Source organism: Podarcis raffonei, chromosome 1 (assembly GCF_027172205.1).
Source record: "Podarcis raffonei isolate rPodRaf1 chromosome 1, rPodRaf1.pri, whole genome shotgun sequence".
NCBI lineage: Eukaryota > Metazoa > Chordata > Lepidosauria > Squamata > Lacertidae > Podarcis > Podarcis raffonei.
Window position 1 is genome coordinate 8,423,386 of NC_070602.1, and position 22,742 is coordinate 8,446,127.

Genomic DNA, 22,742 nt, shown 5'->3' on the forward strand with positions numbered 1-22,742 from the left:
ATGTCTCGGGAAGTGTGCTGTCTCCCCGGGGCTAAGATCCAAGATGTAACTGAACGACTGCAAGGAATCATAAAACCCACTGACAAATACCCCTTCCTCTTGGTTCATGTGGGAACCAATGACACTGCAAGCAATAGCCTCCAGAAGATCAAAAAAGATTACGAGGCTCTGGGCAGGAAATTGAAGCAATTAAATGCACAAATTGTCATCTCATCTGTCCTCCCAGTTGAACGACGTGGCCCAGGGAGAGAGGGAAAAATAGTGGAAGTGAACAACTGGCTTCGCAAATGGTGTAAACAGAAACGGTTTGGATTCTTCGATCACGGACTGCAGTTTCTTGAAGATGGACTTCTGGCAAGCAATGGGCTGCACCTCACAACGGTTGGGAGGAATGTTTTTGCCAAAAATCTCAGAAACCTCATCAGGAGGGCTTTAAACTGACTAATGTGGGGGAGGGAGACAGTGCTCCTGAAGGTAGGAGTCTATCAATTGATGAAGATGATCATCCAAATGTCATAGACCAAATGGAGCAAACAGCACACAGACCTAGTGGTGGGAGGAAAAAATCCTTAAATAAGAGACACGGGGGAATGATTAATGGACTTCAATGTCTGTACACTAATGCGCAAAGCATGGAAAATAAACAAGATGAGCTTGAGCTCTTGGTACAGCAAACTAAATATGACATAATAGGCATCACTGAAACCTGATGGGATAAGTCCCACGATTGGAATGTAATAATGGAGGGATACAATCTATTTCAGAGAAACAGACCAGACAAGAAAGGAGGAGGAGTGGCGTTATATGTCAGGGATGTGTATACCTGTGAAGAGATCCAAGATTTAGAACCTCAAAGCCAAAGTGAGAGCATTTGGGTCAAAATTAAGGGAGAGAAGAATAACAGTGACCTCATTGTGGGAGTTTACTATAGATCCCCAAGCCAAACGGAGGACATAGATGATGCCTTCCTGGAACAGATGGCCAAGCATGCAAAAGGAAGGGAGATAGTAGTAATGGGGGACTTCAATTACCCGGATATTTGTTGGATGTCAAACTCAGCCAAGAGCATAAGGTCAAACAGATTCCTCACTGGCCTTGCAGACAACTTCATTGTCCAGAAAGTGGGAGAAGCAACAAGAGGAACAGCCATTTTAGATCTGGTCCTAACCAATGTTGATGACCTGGTTAGTGGGGTAGAAGTGGAAGGATCATTAGGCGCGAGTGATCATGCTCTTCTGAAGTTTACTATACAGCGGAAAGGAGCAGCCAAGCATACTAGGACTCAATTTCTTGACTTTAAGAAAGCTGACTTCATAAAACTTAGGGAAGTGCTGGGTGAGATCCCATGGACAGTAATACTAAAAGGAAAGGGAGTTCATGATGGCTGGGAGTTTGTTAAGAGGGAGATAGTAAAAGCACAACTTCAGGCAATACCAATGAGGCGTAAACATGGAAGGTGCCTAAAGAAGCCAGGGTGGCTATCTAAAGAACTTTTAACTGAGTTAAGATTAAAAAAGGATGTGTACAAAAAATGGATAAGGGGGGAAACCACCAAAGAGGAATTCAAACAAATAGCCAGCACGTGTAGACACAAAGTCAGAAAAGCTGGAGCACAGAATGAACTCAGGCTTGCTAGAGAGGTTAAAAGCAACAAAAAAGGCTTTTATGGGTATGTTCGTAGCAAAAGGAAGAACAAAGAAACAGTGGGGTCACTCAGAGGAGAAGATGGTGAAATGCAAACAGGGGACACAGAAAGGGCTGAACTCCTCAATGCCTTCTTTACCTCAGTCTTCTTCGATAAAGAAAACAATGCCCGACCTGAAGAATTTGGAGCAAATGATTCAGCAGAGGAATCACAGCCCAGAATAACTAAGGAGATAGTACAAGAATACTTGGCTAGTTTAGATGTATTCAAGTCTCCAGGGCCAGATGAACTGCATCCAAGAGTATTAAAAGAACTGGCAGATGTGATCTCAGAACCACTGGCAGTCATCTTTGAGAATTCCTGGAGAACAGGCGAAGTCCTGGCAGACTGGAGGAGGGCAAATGTTGTCCCTATTTTCAAAAAAGGGGAAAAGAGAGGACCCAAATAATTACCGCCCAGTCAGTCTGACATCAATACCAGGGAAGATTCTGGAGCAGATCATTAAGCAAACAGTCTGTGAGCACCTAGAAAGGAATGCTGTGATCACCAATAGTCAGCATGGATTTCTGAAAAATAAGTCATGTCAGACTAACCTGATCTCGTTTTTTGACAGAATTACAAGCCTGGTAGATGAAGGGAACGCAGTGGATGTAGCCTACCTTGATTTCAGCAAGGCATTTGACAAGGTGCCCCATGATATTCTTGTAAAGAAGCTGGTAAAATGCGGTCTTGACTATGCTACCACTCAGTGGATTTGTAACTGGCTGACTGACCGAACCCAAAGGGTGCTCATCAATGGTTCCTCTTCATCCTGGAGAAGAGTGACTAGTGGGGTGCCACAGGGTTCTGTCTTGGGCACGGTCTTATTCAACATCTTTATCAACGACTTGGATGATGGACTCAAGGGCATCCTGATCAAATTTGCAGATGACACCAAACTGGGAGGGGTGGCTAACACCCCAGAGGACAGGATCACACTTCAAAACGACCTTGACAGATTAGAGAACTGGGCCAAAACAAACAAGATGAATTTTAACAGGGAGAAATGTAAAGTATTGCACTTGGGCAAAAAAAATGAGAGGCACAAATACAAGATGGGTGACACCTGGCTTGAGAGCACTACATATGAAAAGGATCTAGGAGTCTTGGTTGACCACAAACTTGACATGAGCCAACAGTGTGACGCGGCAGCTAAAAAAGCCAATGCAATTCTGGGCTGCATCAATAGGAGTATAGCATCTAGATCAAGGGAAGTAATAGTGCCACTGTATTCTGCTCTGGTCAGACCTCACCTGGAGTACTGTGTCCAGTTCTGGGCACCACAGTTCAAGAAGGACACTGACAAACTGGAACGTGTCCAGAGGAGGGCAACCAAAATGCTCAAAGGCCTGGAAACGATGCCTTATGTGGAACGGCTAAGGGAGCTGGGCATGTTTAGCCTGGAGAAGAGGAGGTTAAGGGGTGATATGATAGCCATGTTCAAATATATAAAAGGGTGTCACATAGAGGAGGGAGAAAGGTTGTTTTCTGCTGCTCCAGAGAAGCGGACACGGAGCAATGGATCCAAACTACAAGAAAGAAGATTCCACCTAAACATTAGGAAGAACTTCCTGACAGTAAGAGCTGTTCGACAGTGGAATTTGCTACCAAGGAGTGTGGTGGAGTCTCCTTCTTTGGAGGTCTTTAAGCAGAGGCTTGACAACCATATGTCAGGAGTGCTCTGATGGTGTTTCCTGCTTGGCAGGGGGTTGGACTCGATGGCCCTTGTGGTCTCTTCCAACTCTATGATTCTATGATTCTATGATTTTAACGATCTCTCTCAACAAGCTAGGAAGATGGAACTTAACCCATCTATAGATGGATACCTATAGGAAGGAATGGGGAAAATGGCCGACTTGTCTACTTAGAAACTTCTGGCAACACAGCCCACAAGGCAGAGGAGCAATTGACTAATAATAAGGCAACAAAATGTAAGGTTCTGCACTTAGGCAGGAAGAACCAGCTGCACAAATATAAGATGGGGGACACCTGGCTTGCCAGTAGTACATGTGAACAGAATGTAGGGGTCTTAATAGACCACAAGCTTAACATGAGTCAACAGTGTGATGCAGCAGCAAAAAAAGTAAAAGCTATTCTAGGCTGCATGGTGTCCTGATTTAGGGAAATAATAGTACCGCTCTATTCTGTCGTGGTCAGATCCAACTTGGAATACTGTGTCCAGTTCTTTAAGAAGGCTATTGCCAAACTGGAACATGTGCAGAGGAGGGCGACCAAGATGATCAAGGGTCTGGAAACCAAGCCTTATGAAGAACGGTTGAAGGAGTTGGGTATGGAATTTAGCCAGGAAAAGAGGAGACTGAGAGGAGATAGGATAGCCAACCACAAACTTCAGCTTTTCTCATGGATTCAAGTCACAAGAAAGGAGATTCTGAATAAACACCAGGAAGAGTTTTCTGATGGTAAGAGCTGTTCGACAGTGGAATGGACTCCTTCAGAAGGTGGTGGACTCTACTTCCTTGGAGATTTTTAAGCAGAGGTTGGATGGTCATCTATCATGGATGCTTTAGCTGAGATTCCTGCATTGCTGGGGGTCGGACTAGATGACCCCCGGGCTTCCTTCCAACTCTACGATTCTATGAACAGCAACCATAAACACATTTACCGTATTTACTTGAATGTATTGTGCACCGTTTTTGGCCAAATTACATTGTGAAAATGAGGGTGCGCATTAGATTTGATGGCGCCAGCAAGTACTTTGTTGGTTTCAAGGTGCACATTAGATTCACGTAAATACGGTATTTAGCATTGAATCCTTCTGTAAAAGCTCAATATTTTACACAAATAGTATCATAGAGACAGTGCTTCCAGAGAGATTGTATTTGTTTTCATCATTATTTTTATAATGTATTTTCTATTTTTTATATTGCAATTTTATGTTGTGAACTGCCCTGAGATCTAGGGATGAAAGGCTGTATACAAATGTAATAAATTATTATTATTATTATTATTTTGTTTAGTTGTTTAGTCGTGTCTGACTCTTCGTGACCCCATGGACCAGAGCACGCCAGGCACTCCTGTCTTCCACTGCCTCCCGCAGTTTGGTCAGACTCATGTTTGTAGCTTTGAGAACACTGTCCAACCATCTCGTCCTCTGTCATCCCCTTCTCCTTGTGCCCTCCATCTTTCCCAACATCAGGGTCTTTTCCAGGGAGTCTTCTCTTCTCATGAGGTGGCCAAAGTCTTGGAGCCTCAGCTTCAGGATCTGTCCTTCCAGTGAGCACTCCAGGCTGATTTCCTTCAGAATGGATAGGTTTGATCTTCTTGCAGTCCATGGGACTCTCAAGAGTCGCCTCCAGCACCATAATTCAAAAGCATCAATTCTTTGGCGATCAGCCTTCTTGATGGTCCAGCTCTCACTTCCATACATCACTACTGGGAAAACCATGGCTTTAACTATACGGACCTTTGTTGGCAAGGTGATGTCTCTGCTTTTGAAGATGCTGTCATCTTAATCTATTATTATTATTATTATTATTATTATTATTATTATTATTATTATTATTTCTTCTTTGGCAATCACTCATAGCCAAGTGAGATTGCCTTCCATAAACACGGTTTTAATGGGTTTTGGGTTGGGTTTCTGGAAGACGCCTGTGCGTGAATTTGTTTTACGTGTGTAGATCAGTGCACGGTGACCAACGCACAATATTCGCAGTAGGGCTCTGTTCCAATGGCATGAAGTATTATTATTATTACGGGTGGGATTCAAACACATACCAGCAAACTGAAGTTGTGCAACGGACGCTTATTGCTGGTCTTGTGCAACAAAGTCCCAACATCAGACTTTTCATGACATAAATACCTTTCCGAATTCTCAAAGTTCGAAGAGTCTACTGTGGAAGAAGCCAAGCCTTGTGAGTGCCTGAATGGGGGAGAGCCCTGGGAAGCCATGTAAGCAGCTCTGGACTTGCTAAGGGAACAGAATAGGATGCAAGAATTACCAATGAATAAAATGACCAAAGGCGGGGAGGAATCACCACCATAAGAACAAAAGAAGAAGAGTCCTGCTGCAACAGGCCAACTACTCATCCAGTCCAGTATCCTGTTCTCACAGGGGCCAACCAGGTGCCTTTGGGAAACCAGGGAGCAGGATTCCAGTGCAATAACAACTCTCCCCTCCTGTGGCTTCTAGAAACCGGTGTTCGGAATCATCGCTGCCTCTAACAATGGAAGCAAAGCACAGCCCTTATGGGTAGTAGCCACCAACAGTCTTCTTCTCCATGAAATCAGTCTAATCCTCTTTTAAAGCCGTCCAAGTTGGTGGCCATCACTGCCTGCTGTGGGAGGGAGTGCCACAGTTTAACTATGCGCTATGTTTATGCAAGGGACGCGGGTGGCGCTGTGGGTTAAACCACAGAGCCTAGGGCTTGCCGATCAGAAGGTCGGCGGTTTGAATCCCCGCGACGGGGTGAGCTCCCGTTGCTCAGTCCCTGCTCCTGCCAACCTAGCAGTTTGAAAGCATGTTAAAGTGCAAGTAGATAAATGGGTACTGCTCCGGCAGGAAGGTAAACGGCGTTTCCATGCGCTGCTCTGGTTCGCCAGAAGCGGCTTAGTCCTGCTGGCCACATGACCCAGAACCTGTATGCCGGCTCCCTCGGCCAATAAAGCGAGATGAGCGCCACAACCCCAGAGTTGGTCACGACTGGACCTAATGGTCAGGGGTCCCTTTACCTTTACCTATGTCTATGCAAGACAGGGATGGGGAACACGCGGTCCTCCAGTTGTTGCTGGATTCCCACCAGTAATATTAATACAGGACAGGTGTGAGGAACCTAGTGCCCTCCATCTCTTTCTGAACTGCCGCTCCCTATTGAACATATTTTGTGGTGCTGATGGGAGAGCCAAGAACATCTGGAGGGCGACAGGTAGGGACGAGCGGAGCTGTCACTTTCAGCTTCTCATTTTTCCAACCTTCAGGTCCGTTCTCCACATCAGTTTGCAAATCTTGCTTGAAAAATGCCCTTGTGAAGATCCATCAGCATTTCAATGCGAATTTCTCCTCTGCGCATGTTCGTATGCAAATCTGCCTAACATATACTTTTTTTTGGCACAGCAATTTTCCCTAATATGATGCAGTATTGCATGTTGTTTTTCACAGGTATGTGCGTGTTTACGCACAACCTCCCCTATTACTTGGCTGGAGAACCACACTGCAAAAATTCAGGGCAGAAAAAAGAACCCTGGCTGTGCTTTGTCTCTCGTATTGCTTCAAAAATTGTGAATTAGGTAGGATTGCAAGGGGAATTGACTCTCTCCCCCTTCTATAGCTTCAGGTTCCCCATCCACGCTCCATGCCCACAAACCCACCAGAAGAAATCTGGTTTGCAGAGTGAGGAAAATGAGCATCATAACTTGACAAAGGTAAAAATAAAGCCTCTCTGCACATTACATTTTTTAGGTGAATGTAACTTATGAATTGCTCTGCAAGGTGTTGCAAATCATGTTATTAAACAGGCACATTTGCAAGAAAGCCAGGATTGGGCCCCTGTTGAGGTGTGCTTTTACGGCAAACCACCTTGGCTGTGAGCCCTGGAAGACCTGCTCCCTGACTTACAGGCTTTCCCCCCCTACCTGGCCTGGGAGGGTGGGGTCCGGACTGACTCCAGCTACAAAAGCCAAGGCTGCTGAAGAGGCCAGAGACCATCTTGGCTGCCTCCTAGTGCAGACCCAGGTCACTGAGCCTGAGCTTCCACAGCCGCCATGAGCCGCCATTGGCAGGATGGGCAGCAAAGTTAACAAAGGAAAACAATTATCTTAAGCATTTCGAAAGAAAACATTGCTAAGGTCAAATATAACATGCACATTTAAAACAGAATAATTAACAAGGGAATAAAATATTATCATAAGCACAGAACATATCTATTGCTGTTGCTGCGTTAAATGTGCATTCTGTTGTTGACCTCCTTTGTAACGTTTTGAAATCTTCAAGATAACATTTTCCTGATAATTAAGTTGCTTTATATCTTACTTTCTTGAGGAATGTTTTATTCTGGATCACTTTACTTGATGTTTTAATGTAGGTTGTACACTGCTTTAATGTATTTTTCTTAAAAATATAAATCAGTATAGAAATGAAATGGAAAAGAATAGTAGGTAGAAGAAACTCAGATTTGTTTATGTGGGAATAGGTGAAACAGCCCTCTAATCCCCCCTCAATTTTGAAACTCACTGTAGATTTCTGCCATGGTGTTCTTCAGCCAATTTCAACCACCACATGATGTTTACAAAAAGCATGTGGTAAGGCTGGGCATTCCAAAGCTCGTTTAGCTGATCAGCTTTTGCCTTAAACCTTTGCATATGAAAATGCTGTTATGATTGAGAAACCTAGTTTGCTGGTCATTTTTAAACCCACAATATTTTTCGCTCAGTCCATATATTCATCCACCTCTCAAGGCACCATTCTATTTCCCTTTCAATCTAATCCCCGTATCTGTGACTAATTCCCTCTATGATTTTCGTACATTTCTATTAAATGACCAGAGACAAGGGAAGATGTCTAGACTTTCTTAGGAAATCAAAATTTCTTTTTTCCTCCCCCCAATGATCTATATTCCCCCCTCCAATATAACAACTCACTAATATGGCTTTTAGAGTGTTACACCTGCAGATTACACAGCTTATTCAGAAATAATTTTATCACACTTGCCCTACCTGCAATAAGCAAATACTGAGGATTTGTTCCAGCTCTGTAGATTTCTATTGCAATATGGGCTGTGGCGTTCCAGTCTATTTTAAGCAATATTTGCTATTGATTTCAAAACAGATGAGGTGGAAATAAATGACAACATATGACATCTATGGCGGTAGATTTTTTTTTTAAAAAAAAAAGAGAGGCATGTTTTCTACAAACAACCCACAAATTTGACTTTAAGACTGCAATCCTATACATTTACGTGGGAGTAAACCTCATTGACTTCAACAGGGCTTACTTCTGAGCAGATATGCACAGCATTGTGTCATGTGAAGGTTAATTCAACAGCTTCGCTTAGCAAACACGTCTTTCCCCAAAAAAGTTAGTGGATGGAATCTTCTATCTTACAATTTATCAGAAAATAATAGTAATAATACTGGGGTAATTTCATTCCTGCAAACACATCTGTCTTTTTGAAATCCTAGCCTTCAAATCTTCTTACAAGATCAGATGATACTACAGACCATTTGATAAACGGTAGGATCAATAATTTTACATTCTATATAGAAGCATCGTTTTGAAAATCCCATTTGGAATCTTTGAGCCAGATTCCATTAAGGAATTTCAATTTCAACACACCCTGTTCATATCTCATTCGTCAAAACAACAACATCCCGATTCAACAAAGGACTGTCAAATCACATTTGAGCTAACAAGGCGGTCGGTTTCCTTTTTTTTGCGGTGTTCTGAAATTACATCTGAATAGACACACGTACACACACACACACAGGCCCTTTCAGTTAGACACAGCTTGAATGTAAACCTCACACTCCAGGGGAACACAAACAATGCTGTTTCTACACTGATGGGGAAGAGGTGCCTTGGCAAAACGAAGCAGCATTTGAAAATGGAAAAAGGTGACAAAACAAAAGGTTGGTAAAATGCGTGACAGATCGCTGTGCAGGGAAAAAGACTTGTTTCTCCCACCACAACAAAGCAAGGTTGCAAAGAGCCGCAAAGTCTGCATAAAAATGGCTGAAAAGCAGTGTTAAGGCAAGGAGAAGGTAGGCTGCCACACCCAGTGGGACAGCGTTCAAAATAAATCTCTTGTGACGGAAGGGTAGCACCTTATTCGCTTGCCTTCCTTTCCTCAACAGATGACCACGACCGTGAACTATTTTGGGAATATGATGGGCTTTAAATAAAAACAATAGGTAATGGTTTATTTCAGCGGCACACTGAGATTTCGAAAAGCCCAAGTCCTTGGCTGTGGGAAAAACCAAAGTTAGGTGATAGGAAAAGGCGGTAAGATGGCTTGAGCAAGGGGCTCTCAAGACCAAGTTGAGCTGCCGCCCGAGTTGCAATGGTCTCACCAGAGCTAACACAATGGGTGTGTCCCTTGACAAAAGCAAAACAAAACCAATGCACTAAGCTCTTTCCAAAACACAACCACCACAGAGCAGCCGAAACCAGAGACAGAAACATCCCCCCCCCTCCAGGTTCCTGATCGCCTCTCCCAAGCACTTGGCTGAGCGATCGCGCTAATTTAAGGGCAGCCGTACTCAAAACCCAGCAATAGGCAAGAGGAACCTTCTCAGCGAGAAGGAAAGATGATGTTGCATTTTAATAATAATAATAATAATAATAATAATAATAATAATAATAATAATAGAAACACATGGGAGTGGAGCCTGTTAAAAGACCACCACCAGCCTGGGATGCCTCTCTCGTTTCTGTTCTCAAAACAGCAGTAATGCCAAACAGAAATGTGTAGAAAACATTAAAAGCATGCAAGGGCCCTGGAGATGTTGATGGTAAAGAAGCAGCCGTAGTAATAATAATAATGGGATGCAAAACACACGCGACGAATCTCCCCCATGCAATCTTTTTCAGGCATGCAAGGAGGAAGGAAAAGAACCGGAGCAGAAGAATTGTGTAAAAATATACCCTGGCCTTTCCAATTGCTCCAGAGGCATTCCATCTTCGTAGAATCAGCGCTGGCTTGCATCTTGCTTGGGGAGAGGATGGGAACGGCTGGGTACCTTTCCTTCGGCTCAGAGTCAGGTGCTGCCTTTTCCTACCACTCAAGCATTCCAAGGCAGGAAGAGGTGAGTGGGTTTCGGCACGGCTGCCGCTGCTTCTCTCTCTCTCTCTCTCTCTCTCTCTCTCTCTCTCTCTCTCTCTCTCTCACCCCCCCCCCTTGCACTGGCTACGGAGGGATGCTGTTAAGCAGAACAGAGGAAGATGGGGGGAGGGCACAGTGTAAGCGCTGCAGTCGCCACTGCAGCAAATCAGCAAAAAGGATGCTGCGATTGCCCTGGGGACCAGTCTCTTTTGTAAAAAAAAAGGGGGGGGGGGAGATGCTGCAGTTGCTTTGCAAGTAATAGTAAGGATGGTGCTTTATTTTTATTTTTTATTTTATTTTTTGTAAGAGGAGACGCTTAATGATGTTAAGCCGACGGAACGGTTAACCAAACCTGACAGCGAAGGAACAAAAACAAATTGGGTGTGGATGGGGAAAGGGGGAGAAGAGGGAGAAATGGTGGGGAGGGGGAGAGGGAGAGGGAGAGGGAGAGAGAGGGGGAGAGAGAGAGAGAGAGAGAGAGAGAGAGAGAGAGAATAAGGGTGTGGCTTGCTATGTGTTTGCAGCCAGCAGACACTCGGCGTCTTCCAGAAATTTCTTGATAATTTCAAGAAATCCAGTGTTTTTCTTGGGATTTCTACGGCAAAGGCTGCCGATTCTGCCTCTCCTCTCCAGCCCATCTGGTCTCTCCTAATCCTGCTTTCCCAGATAAATATGCCAACACCGCCACTGAACGGCAGGGTAGGAAGCAGAGATCAAGATCCAGCACTAAATCACAAATTGTGCTTTACTGTGTATGACAAGAGAGCCTTAGGTTACATTTGCCATGCTCACTGGCACCCTTCCAGTATAATCCATACTGGGGATATGTATGTAAAACCAGCAAAATCAGGAAATTGCCACCATCCAACAGACCCCACACAACTAGGCACAGAGGTTAACAGAGATTTGGTTTTCCATGTAAACGTAGCCAATTCGCACTTTTTGAATCAATATGCAAACCAAAGCACAGGGTCATGGTTCGAAATTTGCACTATTCCGAATTTTGCAACACCAAGTAATGTGAGCAAAAATGCACATATTAAAGAAAACAGCGTATAAAATGCATTCCATTAGGGATAATAGCTTGCAAAAAAATCTGTACAGCAGGCAAAACTGCACACAAACGTGCATACAAGGAAAGGTCTGCACTATGGCGCTAAATAATTTTTGGGGACCTTTTCGAATGAAATCACAACCTGATGCAGAAATGTGGAAAGCCAAGCTTCAGAAGGGAAAAGTGAGACACTGACAGAAATCGACAGGATCATCCAGAATCACCCACACAGCCACAGCTCAAATCTGTCTCATGTTAGGAAGCGGTAGTGTGCTCCAGAGGTTAGCTAGACTATTGGGTTTCAGGACCACTTCACAGGCCCTTCTCTGACAAGGAGATTTCTCCCATGCCACCTAATACACGGATGGCAATCTGGGTACCCATAAGTAACATCTGGCTTTCTTCATGCCCTTCTGTGATTGGGTAGAAGAGGAAGGTTCCCCTTCTGAACTAGAGGCTCCTCCAGAGGCATCTTCACTATTAAAAACACGATAAAACATCAAACATTAAAAACTTCCCTAAACAGATGTCTTCTAAAAGTCAGATAGTTATTTATTTCCTTGACATCTGAAGGCAGGGTGTTCCACAGGGCAGGCGCCACCACCAAGAAGGCCCTCTGCCTGGTTCCCTGTAACTTGGCTTCTCGGTGGGAGGGAACTGCCAGAAGGCCCTCGGCGCTGGACCTCTGTGTCCGGGCTGAACGATGGGGGTGGAGACGCTCCTTCAGGTATACTGGGCCGAGGCCATTTAGGGCTTTAAAGGTCAGCACCAACCCTTTGAATTGTGCTCAGAAATGTTCTTTTGGAAACCAGGCACCCAACACGGCTTACACAGCTTCCAATTGGCTGCAGGAGCTTCCTGCAGCCAATTGGAAACAACGCCTTGGTTTCCGAACGTTTTGGAAGTCGAACGGACTTCCGGAACAGATTCTATTCGACTTCCAAGGTGCCGCTGTACATAACAAAAATAAAAACAAGAACAGCTCAATAATTCCCCCACTCCCCAACACATTTTAAAAGGGCATTGGATTTCAATCAGCCAAAAGACCTGGTTGAAGAGGAACATTTTTGTCTGGTGCCTAAAGGTGTATAATGAAGGCGCCAGACGAACCTCCCTAGGGAAAGCATTCCACAAACAGGAAGCCACTGCAGAAAAGGCCCTGCTCTCATGTTGCCTCCCTCTGGACCGCTCATGGAAGAGGCACATGAAGGGCTTCCAAGAATGATCTCAGGGTCTGGGTAGGTTCATATGGAGAGAGGTGGACCTTGAGGTTCTTGGGCTTACTCTCAGGTGAGGTTAGGATCACAGCCTTAGTCCTCATTCCCCACTTTAAGGAAGCTGAGAGTAGATGTAAGGGCATTTGCCCAAAATCTTCTTTCCCCACCCCAACTGCTCTCCTCTCTCACTGTCTGTTTTGGATTGTAATCTCCTTGACAGCAGGGGCCTGTCAGTATGGCACAAAGCACAATGACAGCGTGTGGTGGAAATAACAACAACAACAAAATTAGAAAAAGGCTATCAATGACGTAGGAAGTGAATGCTGCATGCTTTTCGCTCTGTGTACACTTCCAGTTGAGTGTATGGGTGCCTGCAGACTGGCATTCCTTTGCAGGAAAGATTCAAGCACATGGCATAGATTTAGCTTTGTGTAAATTAAAGCACTATTTCCCCCTAGCACAACAAATCCACTTTGAAAAAAGAAACAGGCTTTTGTTCTGGTTAGGAAAGTTGGAGGAAAACGCAGAATAAGCGACTGATGAAGATTTGCAAACATCCCGCAAGCAAATTAGTATGAATGCGGGATGAATGCTTATTGGCATTTACTGTCCCTGCAAACAAACAAAAAAGGCTCGATGAAGACTTTCATCGTTCCAGCCCGATGGGGTTCTTTTTGGTAGGATTTTTCTGTAACTTGCCATTGACGCAACAGTAGTGCACAAATGGTAGATTTTATACTGGACACATCACCCCACTTTATTAGTTGTTTGGCAATGCCTCCCCGATGTTTCTGCATTGCTGCCATCTGGAGGGACACCCTTGTACTATAGTGCAACAAATGTGGGACGACAAAACATACACACACCCTGGAACATTTGTGGTGTAAAAATTTACAGGGTTTCAGCAGGAAACTCTGGGACAAACACTGATTGGAAACAAAGCAGTATGTCTACCCCAGGGGTCAGCAAACTTTTTCAGCAGGGGGCTGGTCTACTGTCCCTCAGACCTCGTGGGGAGCCGGACTATATTTTGAAAAAAAATAATGAACAAATTCCTATGCCCCACAAATAACCCAGAGGTGCATTTTAAATAAAAGCACACATTCAACTCATGTATAAACATGCCAATTCTCGGACCGTCTGCGGATCAGATTTAGAAGGCGATTGGGCCAGATCCAGACCCCGGGCCTTAGTTTGCCTACCCATGGTCTACCCTGAAACTTTCACAGGCAATTGAAAGCAGGATTGTGTCTAACTGCCCCACTATCATCATGAGAACAAATCATCATGGATGCACAATAAAATGGACGCCTGGAAGGACCCTCCAGATAAGCTTTGTGCAAGCAAATGCTCAATAAGCAGGTCGTCTGGAAGAGCCCCAAGTGGAGCAAAACAGCAGCAACAGCAGCAAAATCAGAAGAAACCAACTCATTAATTCCTTCACTCATGTGCCATCGGTAACACACCTCCCCAACTCTGAGATTAATCACAATGTGAAATAAGCAGAACGGCGCCATGCAAAAAATAATAATCAAGAAGTGCAACGGAATGCATAAAAACTACTTTAAACAGGCACTAAGATAAATAGGGCCATTGCAGGGTTTGAAAAGCCCACCTCACCAGGACACAGGGTCTTGTACTAAGCCCTCTGCCAAGTTTGAGGGGCCCTGGGGTCAGGTGATTTCTGGGCCCCGCCAGTCCCTCTCTAGTGGCACCCTCCCAACAAGCCCTGAGATTTGACTTTGTGGCAGACTGGGGATGGGCACGTGACCCGAGGTTCCATCCCTCTGCTTGCTGTGAGATCCAGTACAGCCATACCTCGGGTTACAGCCGCTTCAGGTTGCGTTTTTTCAGGTTACGGACCGCCGAAACTTGGAAGTACCAGAACGAGTTACTTGTGGGTTTTGGCGGTCGCGCATGCGCAGAAGACCAAATCGCGCTTTGCGCATGTGCAGAAGCACCAAATCGCAACTCGCAGGTTGCAAACACTGCAGGTTGCAAACGTGCATCCCGCACGGATCATGTTTGCAACCCGAGCGTCCACTGTATTCTCAAATATAGAATCACAGAATTGCAGAGTTGGAAGGGACCCCAAGGGCCATCTAGTCTAACCCCCTGAAATGCAGGAAATGCATCCTGTCCGGCTCAGGCAAAAAAACATTTTGGGTCTCGAAGCACCTTAGAAAGCCACTTTTTCTCAGGCAGGAATATTCATGCCCATTTCTGCTCCTACGACATGCAGATGGTGGCATGGAATTGAACTAAGGTACAGAATTGGTCCTCGGTGAACCAAGACGATTTGTATCCAGATTTCAAAGCCAACTCAGCCCGCCAACCAGGTATGGAGGCTGCATTTTCACACTGTGGCTTTGGAAGACTCGCCTGCAAAGAGTTTGAGCAAAAGGGTGTGGCTCCCTTGGTTAAAATCTCGAAAGAGACTCTCGTTGTCTAGTGAAAATGGTTATTTGCTAAGAAATAACTGCATTTTTAAAAATGTGAATTCCCCCCCACAGTGGATACTGTCAGGAGCTCGGCCTACACTCGAGTAGGACCCTGGCAGAGACACATGCCCGACTGGAATGTTCTCTCCCTCCTGGTCTTTCGTTCGGGAGCTTCAAAAGCTTTCTTCAGACCGAACATCACAGCGACCGATGCCAACCGACACCGGCACACTTAGGGATCCGCAGAGTTTGCGCAGTTCGCATAACAGACCTCAGCAACTCAGCATTTTGGCTAATCTACTTTATTTACATATAAACACACACGGAGCACTGCAACATGGCTCCCTCTCTCTCTCTCTAGCATCAGGCAGCAAAGAGAAAAAGAACAAAGGACAATAGTCCCACTTCACGGAACAGAGTAAAATAAATATCCTGCCTCTGTCACTTCCCACTCTGTGGGGTCAAAACATATACCGTCATGTGATGGATAAAAATCCCATGGCTGCAATCACGGAGGAGGAATTCTAACAGATACGTCTCCCCATGTTGCTGCAACCCACATTCGCTTGCTGCTTTACTGATGCCTCAAAGCTCCCTATGGGCACCAACACCAGTGTGATTTGCCCTGCCTATGTGGTAGAATTCATTGGTCCACCTAGCTCAATGCAGTCTACTCTGCCTGGCAGTGGCTCTCTAAAAAGGTAAAGGGACCCCTGACTGTTAGGTTCAGTCGTGGCCGACTCTGGGGTTGCGGCGCTCATCTCGCTTTATTGGCCAAGGGAGCCGGCGTACAGCTTCCGGGTCATGTGGCCGGGATGACTAAGCCACTTCTGACGAACCAGAGCAGCGCACGGAAACGCCATTTACCTTCCCGCTGGAGCGGTACCTATTTATCTACTTGCACTTTGAGCTGCTTTCGAACTGCTAGGTTGGCAGGAGCAGGGACCGAGCAACGGGAGCTCACGCGGGGATTCGAACCGCTGACCTTCTGATCAGCAAGTCCTAGGCTCTGTGGTTTAACCCACAGCGCCACCCACGTCCCAGTGGCTCTCTAGGACCGCAGAAAAAAGGGCATCTCTCCTAGATCCACCTGGAGAGGCTGAGCGTTGAAACGGGGACCTTTCGCATGCAAGTCGTGTGCTCTTACCACCGAGCGAAGGCCCTGGGGGGGCCGCATGAATCTGTCCTATACTTAGCGCTGCTAGACATAAAAAGCAGCTCTGGTTGTCAGTTTGTTCTGGGCTCCGCCCAAAGTGCTACAGCCCCCCCAACACATTTAACGGATTAAAATCAGGATACCCTTGTGTATTTGGAAACAGTCCTATCAACACTGAAAGAGCTTTCCGCCAGCGATGACTAAACTCTGAAGGACTTTCTCTTCCAGCTCTGCATTGTAGAATAGAGTAAGATGAGCCCTGTTGGATCAGGCCCACCTGGTCCAGCATCCTGTTCTCACAGGGGCTGACCGGATGCTTGTGGGAAACCCGGAAACCAGACTCAAGCACAAGAGCCCTCTCCCCTGCTGTGAACTGGTATATTATAATAATAATAATAATAATAATAATAATAATAATAATAATAATAATAATAATAATTTTTTTATTTATACCCCGCCCTTCCCGGTTCAGAAAACCGGGCTCAGGGCGGCTAACAACAAATTTAAAACACTTAATGGATGCAACAAAAAAACAGCATAAAATACAGTGTAAACGTGAATAGCAATAAATTCAGAATTCACAAATCAATTTAGGGGGAAATCCATCCAATAAACATTAGATGATCACCAGGGCTAGCTGGCTAAGTTAGTCCTATTTGGGCCAGCGAGGAGACCAGGGGAGAATTAGCTGTGGGATCCCAGGGCGGGTAATCTTCATAAAAAGGGGGAGGGGAGGGAAGGAAGGGGAATAAAAGATCAGGCTAAGTTGAAATTGAAAGCCAGGCGGAATAGCTCTGTCTTACAGGCCCTGCGGAAGGAAGTTAAATCCTGCAGGGCCCTGGTCTCATGGGACAGAGCATTCCACCAGGTCGGAGCCATCACTGAAAAGGCCCTGGCCCTGGTGGAGGATAATCTGACTTCCTTAGGGCCCTTGCTGCTTCTGGCTGTGGAGGTAGAGCATAGCCGTGAGCCGTGAGCAGCCATTGATGGCCCTCTCTGCCACGCATTTGCCTGATCCTCTTTTGAAGCCGCCCACTGTGGCAGTGAGTTCCATAGTCACCACAGATTTGTATAACGGTGTTGTTTTCTCAACAAGTTTTATTTCCAATGCCTTCCTTCTTGATCCACAGCATGGAATTTGCTCTTTTTTTGCAGCTGCTGCACACCCAGTCAATGTTTTCATGGAGCTATCTCCTATGACTCCAAGGTCTCATTCTTGGTCAGTCACCACCGGCTCAGACCCTGTAAGTGTATATGTGAAATTAAGTTGCTTTGCCCCAGCGTGCAAGGAAGTTTTAAAACAGCAACAAATATCTAGGATAGGACAGCCAGAGCTACCACCAACAACATCTGGTTTTGGGAACATTTTCTTGAGCTTGCTTTTTCCTCCTCCCTCCCATTCCCTTTTCCTTCTGTGTCATGTCTTTTTAGATCATCAGCCTGAGGTCATGGACCACCTTAGTACTGATTTTTGTAAGCCTCTCTGAGAGACTTTTTGGCCCAAAGGCAAGGTCTTAAGGCTGTAAATAACAAATCAATAAAATACAAACTATAAGGAATAAGCTATAGAAACAAAACCATCTTTTTCATAGAAAAAGAGGGAACATTTTATCACATGTGGTGGGAATGTAAAAAGGTGAAATGCTTCTGGGAGATGATATATAATGAGTTGAAAAAAAATGTTGAAATATACATTTATAAAGAAACCAGAAGCATTTCTATTGGGCATTGTGGGGAGTGATATAAATACAAAGGAATGTAAGCTCTTCCTATATGCAATAACAGCAGCAAGAATATTATTAGCCCAAAACTAGAAGCAAGAAGAGTTACCGTCGATTGAAGAATGGAGGATGAAGTTAACGGACTATCCAGAACTAGATAAACTAACAGGAAGGATTCGAAACCGGCGAGACCAGAAATTCACGGAAGACTGGAGTAAATTTACGGACTATTTGAAAAGTAATTGTGAAGAACAGACGACGTTTGTAGGGTTGCAAGAAGTTTTGTGAGGAGTATTATTACAAGTATTGTAAAAATGAAGAAGGGGGAGGATGATTTGTTAAGAGATGTAAAGGAAATATAAAGTTAAGAAATGCATAAGAAGTGGTTAAAATGGTGGATATATATATATATATATATATATATATATATATATATATATATATATATATATATAAAGTTCTAAGGCGATTTTATGATTTTGTGTTGTCAAGGGGAAAATGCCGAATCGTAAAACGTGGCGGATGATAATTGGCTAGTGATGAATGAATTCTGAAGACCAGGTTTCCCAAAGCTTGGCTTCCAAAACCAGGACCAGATTTGAAATACATGCACACAGTGTGCGCAATTACAATAATCAAGTCCTACTTTGGCACAGGAACAATGAGCAGATTTCCCCAAACTGCTGATTAATTTAGAGTTTGCTTGCTGCTGTTGTGGCTCTCCTGGTCTGCTTCTCCTCTCCCACTCACAAGACTGACACCCAGAATGAAATGGGACCAAAAGTACAGACTGCAGGCATTTAATCCAAGCGCGTTATCTTTGGCAGACCTCTTTGCCCTGCACATGCATTTATATAAGTTTTTAAAAGAACAAAGAAAGATGTGCTGGGCTGATACAGACAGCTTAGTATCGTGTGTGCATCTGTTCACATTTGTGCATCCTCCTGAGTCAGCTAGGCAGAATAACTGAGAGTCTTTTCAGAGCCAATCCTGAACTTTCTGACAGCTCAATTTCAAGCAGCTGCTTCAGGAAAAATAAATATAGAAAGAGTATGGCTACTGATGCTTGCAAAACTCTGTGCACACAGGGTGATACAACCCCCTCCCTTTGAGCGCAGTCACATCTTTACCTGCCCTACACCTGACAGGCGAAGGGCTGGAGGGCTTGACCAAAATGGCTTTGCAGGCCAAACAACGGGAGCTGGTGGGCCTAATTAATTTGTAATCCGCTTTGATGGTTTTTCTACAGTCAAATTTTATGAACTAACAAATAAGTAAATAAGCCCGCAGGTCAGTGGTTCACCAGTGCTGGTGTAGACTACAAGCCTCTGCTCACACAGAGAACTTACCGTATTTTTCGCTCTATAAGACGAACCAGACCACAAGACACACCTAGTTTTTGAAGGAGGAAAACAAGGAAAAAAAATATTCTGAATCTCAGAAGCCAGAACAGCAAGAGGGATCACTGCGCAGTGAAAGCAGCAATCCCTCTTGCTGTTCTGGCTTCTGCGATAGCTGCACAGCCTGCATTCGCTCCATAAGATGCACACACATTTCCCCTTTTTAGGAGGGAAAAAGTGAGTCTTATAGAGCAAAAAATACGGTATTCACGCATGCACAAGGTCTTCACCTGGAGATAGCCTTATACCTTTCGATGCTCCAAGCCATTGATCCTCCTGATTTGGCTCTCCACTCATTCTCTTGCCCTCTATGCTCCTCCCTTCTGTAGCCAGAAAGGCAACTGTGACAGCCTTTGAAAATGGCTATCATATCTCCTCTCAGTCTCCTCCTTTCCAGGCTAAACATACCCAGCTCCTTCCAGCACTCCTCATAATGCCTAGTTTCCAGACCCTTGATCATCTTGGTTGCCCTCCTCTGCACACGTTCCAGCTTGTCAACATCCTTCTTAAATTGTGGTGCACAGAAATAGTATTCCAAGTGCGGTCTGACTAAGGCACTTGGACACTATACTTCTGCTGATGCAGCCTAGAATAGCATTAGCTTTTTTTGCTGTTGCATCACATGCATCACATGTTGACTCATGTTAAGCTTGTGGTCCACCAAGACCCCTAGAACCTTTTCGCATGTACTGCTAGAAAGCCAGGTGTCCCTCATCTTATATTTATGCATCTGATTCTTCCTGCCTAAGTGCAGAACCGTACATTTGTCCCTGTTGAAATTCACTGTTAGCTTACGCCCAGTTCTCCAATCTGTTAAGGTCATTTTGAATTCTGATTCTGTCTTCAGCGGCATTAGCTACCCCTCCCAGTTTGGTGTCATCTGTGAATTTGATGAACATCCCCTCAATTCCTTAATCCAAGTCATTTATAAAGAAGTTGAACATGCTTTAGTTGAGAATCCTGCATTGCAGACTCTTGGGTTCCCTTCCAATTCTACTATTCTATGATTCCATGAATAACATAATGACAACATAATTTATGGAATAAATGGTGTAAGGTTCATAGAAACCAAAGATGCATAACAGTGGTTTGGGCGGAAATAATAATAACAAAACCTTTATTGTCATTGTACAACCTGTGTACAATGAAATTAAACGAGCCTCCCTCCCCCCCCAAACACTCAATCTCTTATCAAACAACACACCACCTTGCAAGTCAATTTCGCTATCTTATTTTTCATTCAACAGCCTAACAGCCCACGGATAGAAGCTATTTTTTAGCCTGTTGGTACGGCTGATTATACTTCTATATCTCCTGCCTGAGAGTAGAAGGTTAAAGAGGTGATGGCCGGGGTGTGAGTTATCCCTGAGAATTTTTCTCGCTCTCCTAAGGCAACGATCCCTTGCAATGTCATCTAGCGGACTCAAGGGACAGCTCGTGATATCATGAACTGCAGCAGAAAGAAAACAGCAGTGCATGAGACGACTATAGCGCAGGATGGAAAACAATGCCTTCTTACATCCCTAGGCAATGACCACCCCCTCTGTCACTGCGTTGGAAAAGACCTGGCATGAGACAGCACAGAACTGACTCCCAAAACATCCAATTTATTTGCTGCTGACAAACGTCTGGTGTATAGTACCTGACGTATAGTACCTGATAGCTCATCATTTGATTATTCATCAGCTCATGAGCTGTAGCCAAGGTTAGAGGGTAAATTTGACTCAGTTCACATTTACAGGCAAATCTACCTGATTCATGCTTTCTGAAACAATACATGAACCAAAGCACAGCCAGGCTGCAAAATCTGCAGTATGGTTCTCTAGCCCAGTAGCATGCCGCGGCGAGACTCCTTATGGGGTCTTCGCTGCGAGATCATATTCATCCGGTACTATACCAGCTGCACTGGCTCCCGGTGGAGTACAGGATCAGGTTTAAGGTGCTGGTTTTAACCTTTAAAGCCCTATACGGCCTAGGACCCTCGTACCTACGGGACCGCCTCTCCTGGTATGTCCCACAGAGAAATTTACGGTCTGCAAATAAAAACATCCTAAAGATCCCAGGCCACAGAGAGGTTAGGCTGGCCTCAACTAGAGCCAGGGCTTTCTCGGCCGCGGCTCCAATCTGGTGGAACGCTCTGTCACAAGAGACTAGGGCCCTGCGGGACTTGACATCTTCCCGCAGGGCCTGCAAGACAGAGCTGTTCCACCAGGCCTTTGGTCAGGGCACAGCCTGACCCCCTCCTCTGGCAATCTGCACAGAATTTTGCTTGATGGTTGCCATTAATTTGATTTTAATTTGATTTTAATTAATTTTCTAATGAATGTTTTTAGAATGTTGGACTATTTTGATTGTTGTTAGCCGCCCTGAGCCCAGCTTCGGCTGGGGAGGGCGGGATATAAATAAAATTTATTATTATTATTATTATTATTAGCCCAGTAGCACACATTTGCAAATTTAAGATTGGAAAGATGAGAAACTGAGGGAACCAAAATTCGAAGATGCATCCATTCTTATGAACGTGACTTGATAGCTCATCATTTGATTATTCATCAGCTTGTGAGTAGTAGATTCCTCTGCTGATCAGATGCTGTGACTCTGAATCTTGCCTATTCATATCAGGATGGATGCTCAGTAAATAGGTCACCTGGTTTGGGAGCGTATTTGGGAATGGAGTGGGGAGGATTATTAATATTAATATTATGTATTCTACTTCTTACCCGCCCTTCATCATCAGTACTCAGGGCAGGTGACATTAACTTAAAACTCACTATTAAAAACAGTTTAAAACAAATCATAGAAACAGGAATAGGGCCTTCTGTGTGGATGTCTGGCTTTCTGATGTTGCAGAGCAAAAATTATGTAGGCAGGATTGCAAAGAGCTCTAAAAGGACCTCCTCAAACTGGGTGAAGGGGCACTAAAATGGGAAATGCAGTTCCATGTAAATAAAACGTCAATTGGGGGGGGGGTATTTTTCTAACTTCACATTTGAGTTTTGAACTGGCAGTGGCTGACCAGGAAAGAGATCTTGGGATTGTGCTGGATAGATCACTTAAAATATCCACTTAATGTATGGTAACAGTGAAAAGGGCCCATTTCATGTTAGGAATAATCATGAAAGAGATTGGAAAATGAAACTGCTACAATGGTACCTCCGGTTGCGAACAGGATCCGTTCCGGAGGCCCGTTCACAACATGAATAGAACGCAACCCGCAGCAGCGTGTCTGCGCATGTGCGGTTGCGATTTGCCGCTTCTGTGCATGCAGATGACGTCATTTTGTGCGCATGAG

At 44.7% G+C, this 22,742-nt stretch overlaps 1 protein-coding gene across 5 annotated transcripts in view; it reads right to left on the minus strand.

The window, feature by feature from the left end:
• Window positions 1–22,742, minus strand: part of RTN1 (reticulon 1) — a 143,823-nt gene that overhangs the window by 28,491 nt on the left and 92,590 nt on the right. The window contains exon 1 of one of the 5 annotated variants that reach the window (XM_053398050.1): window positions 10,284–10,492. The exons of the other annotated variants lie outside the window; for them this stretch is intronic. Coding sequence (XP_053254025.1) covers window positions 10,284–10,344 — 61 coding nt within the window. The 5' untranslated portion in view covers window positions 10,345–10,492. Of the gene's footprint in view, window positions 1–10,283; window positions 10,493–22,742 lie in introns of those variants that run through there. 5 annotated transcript variants of the gene reach the window in all.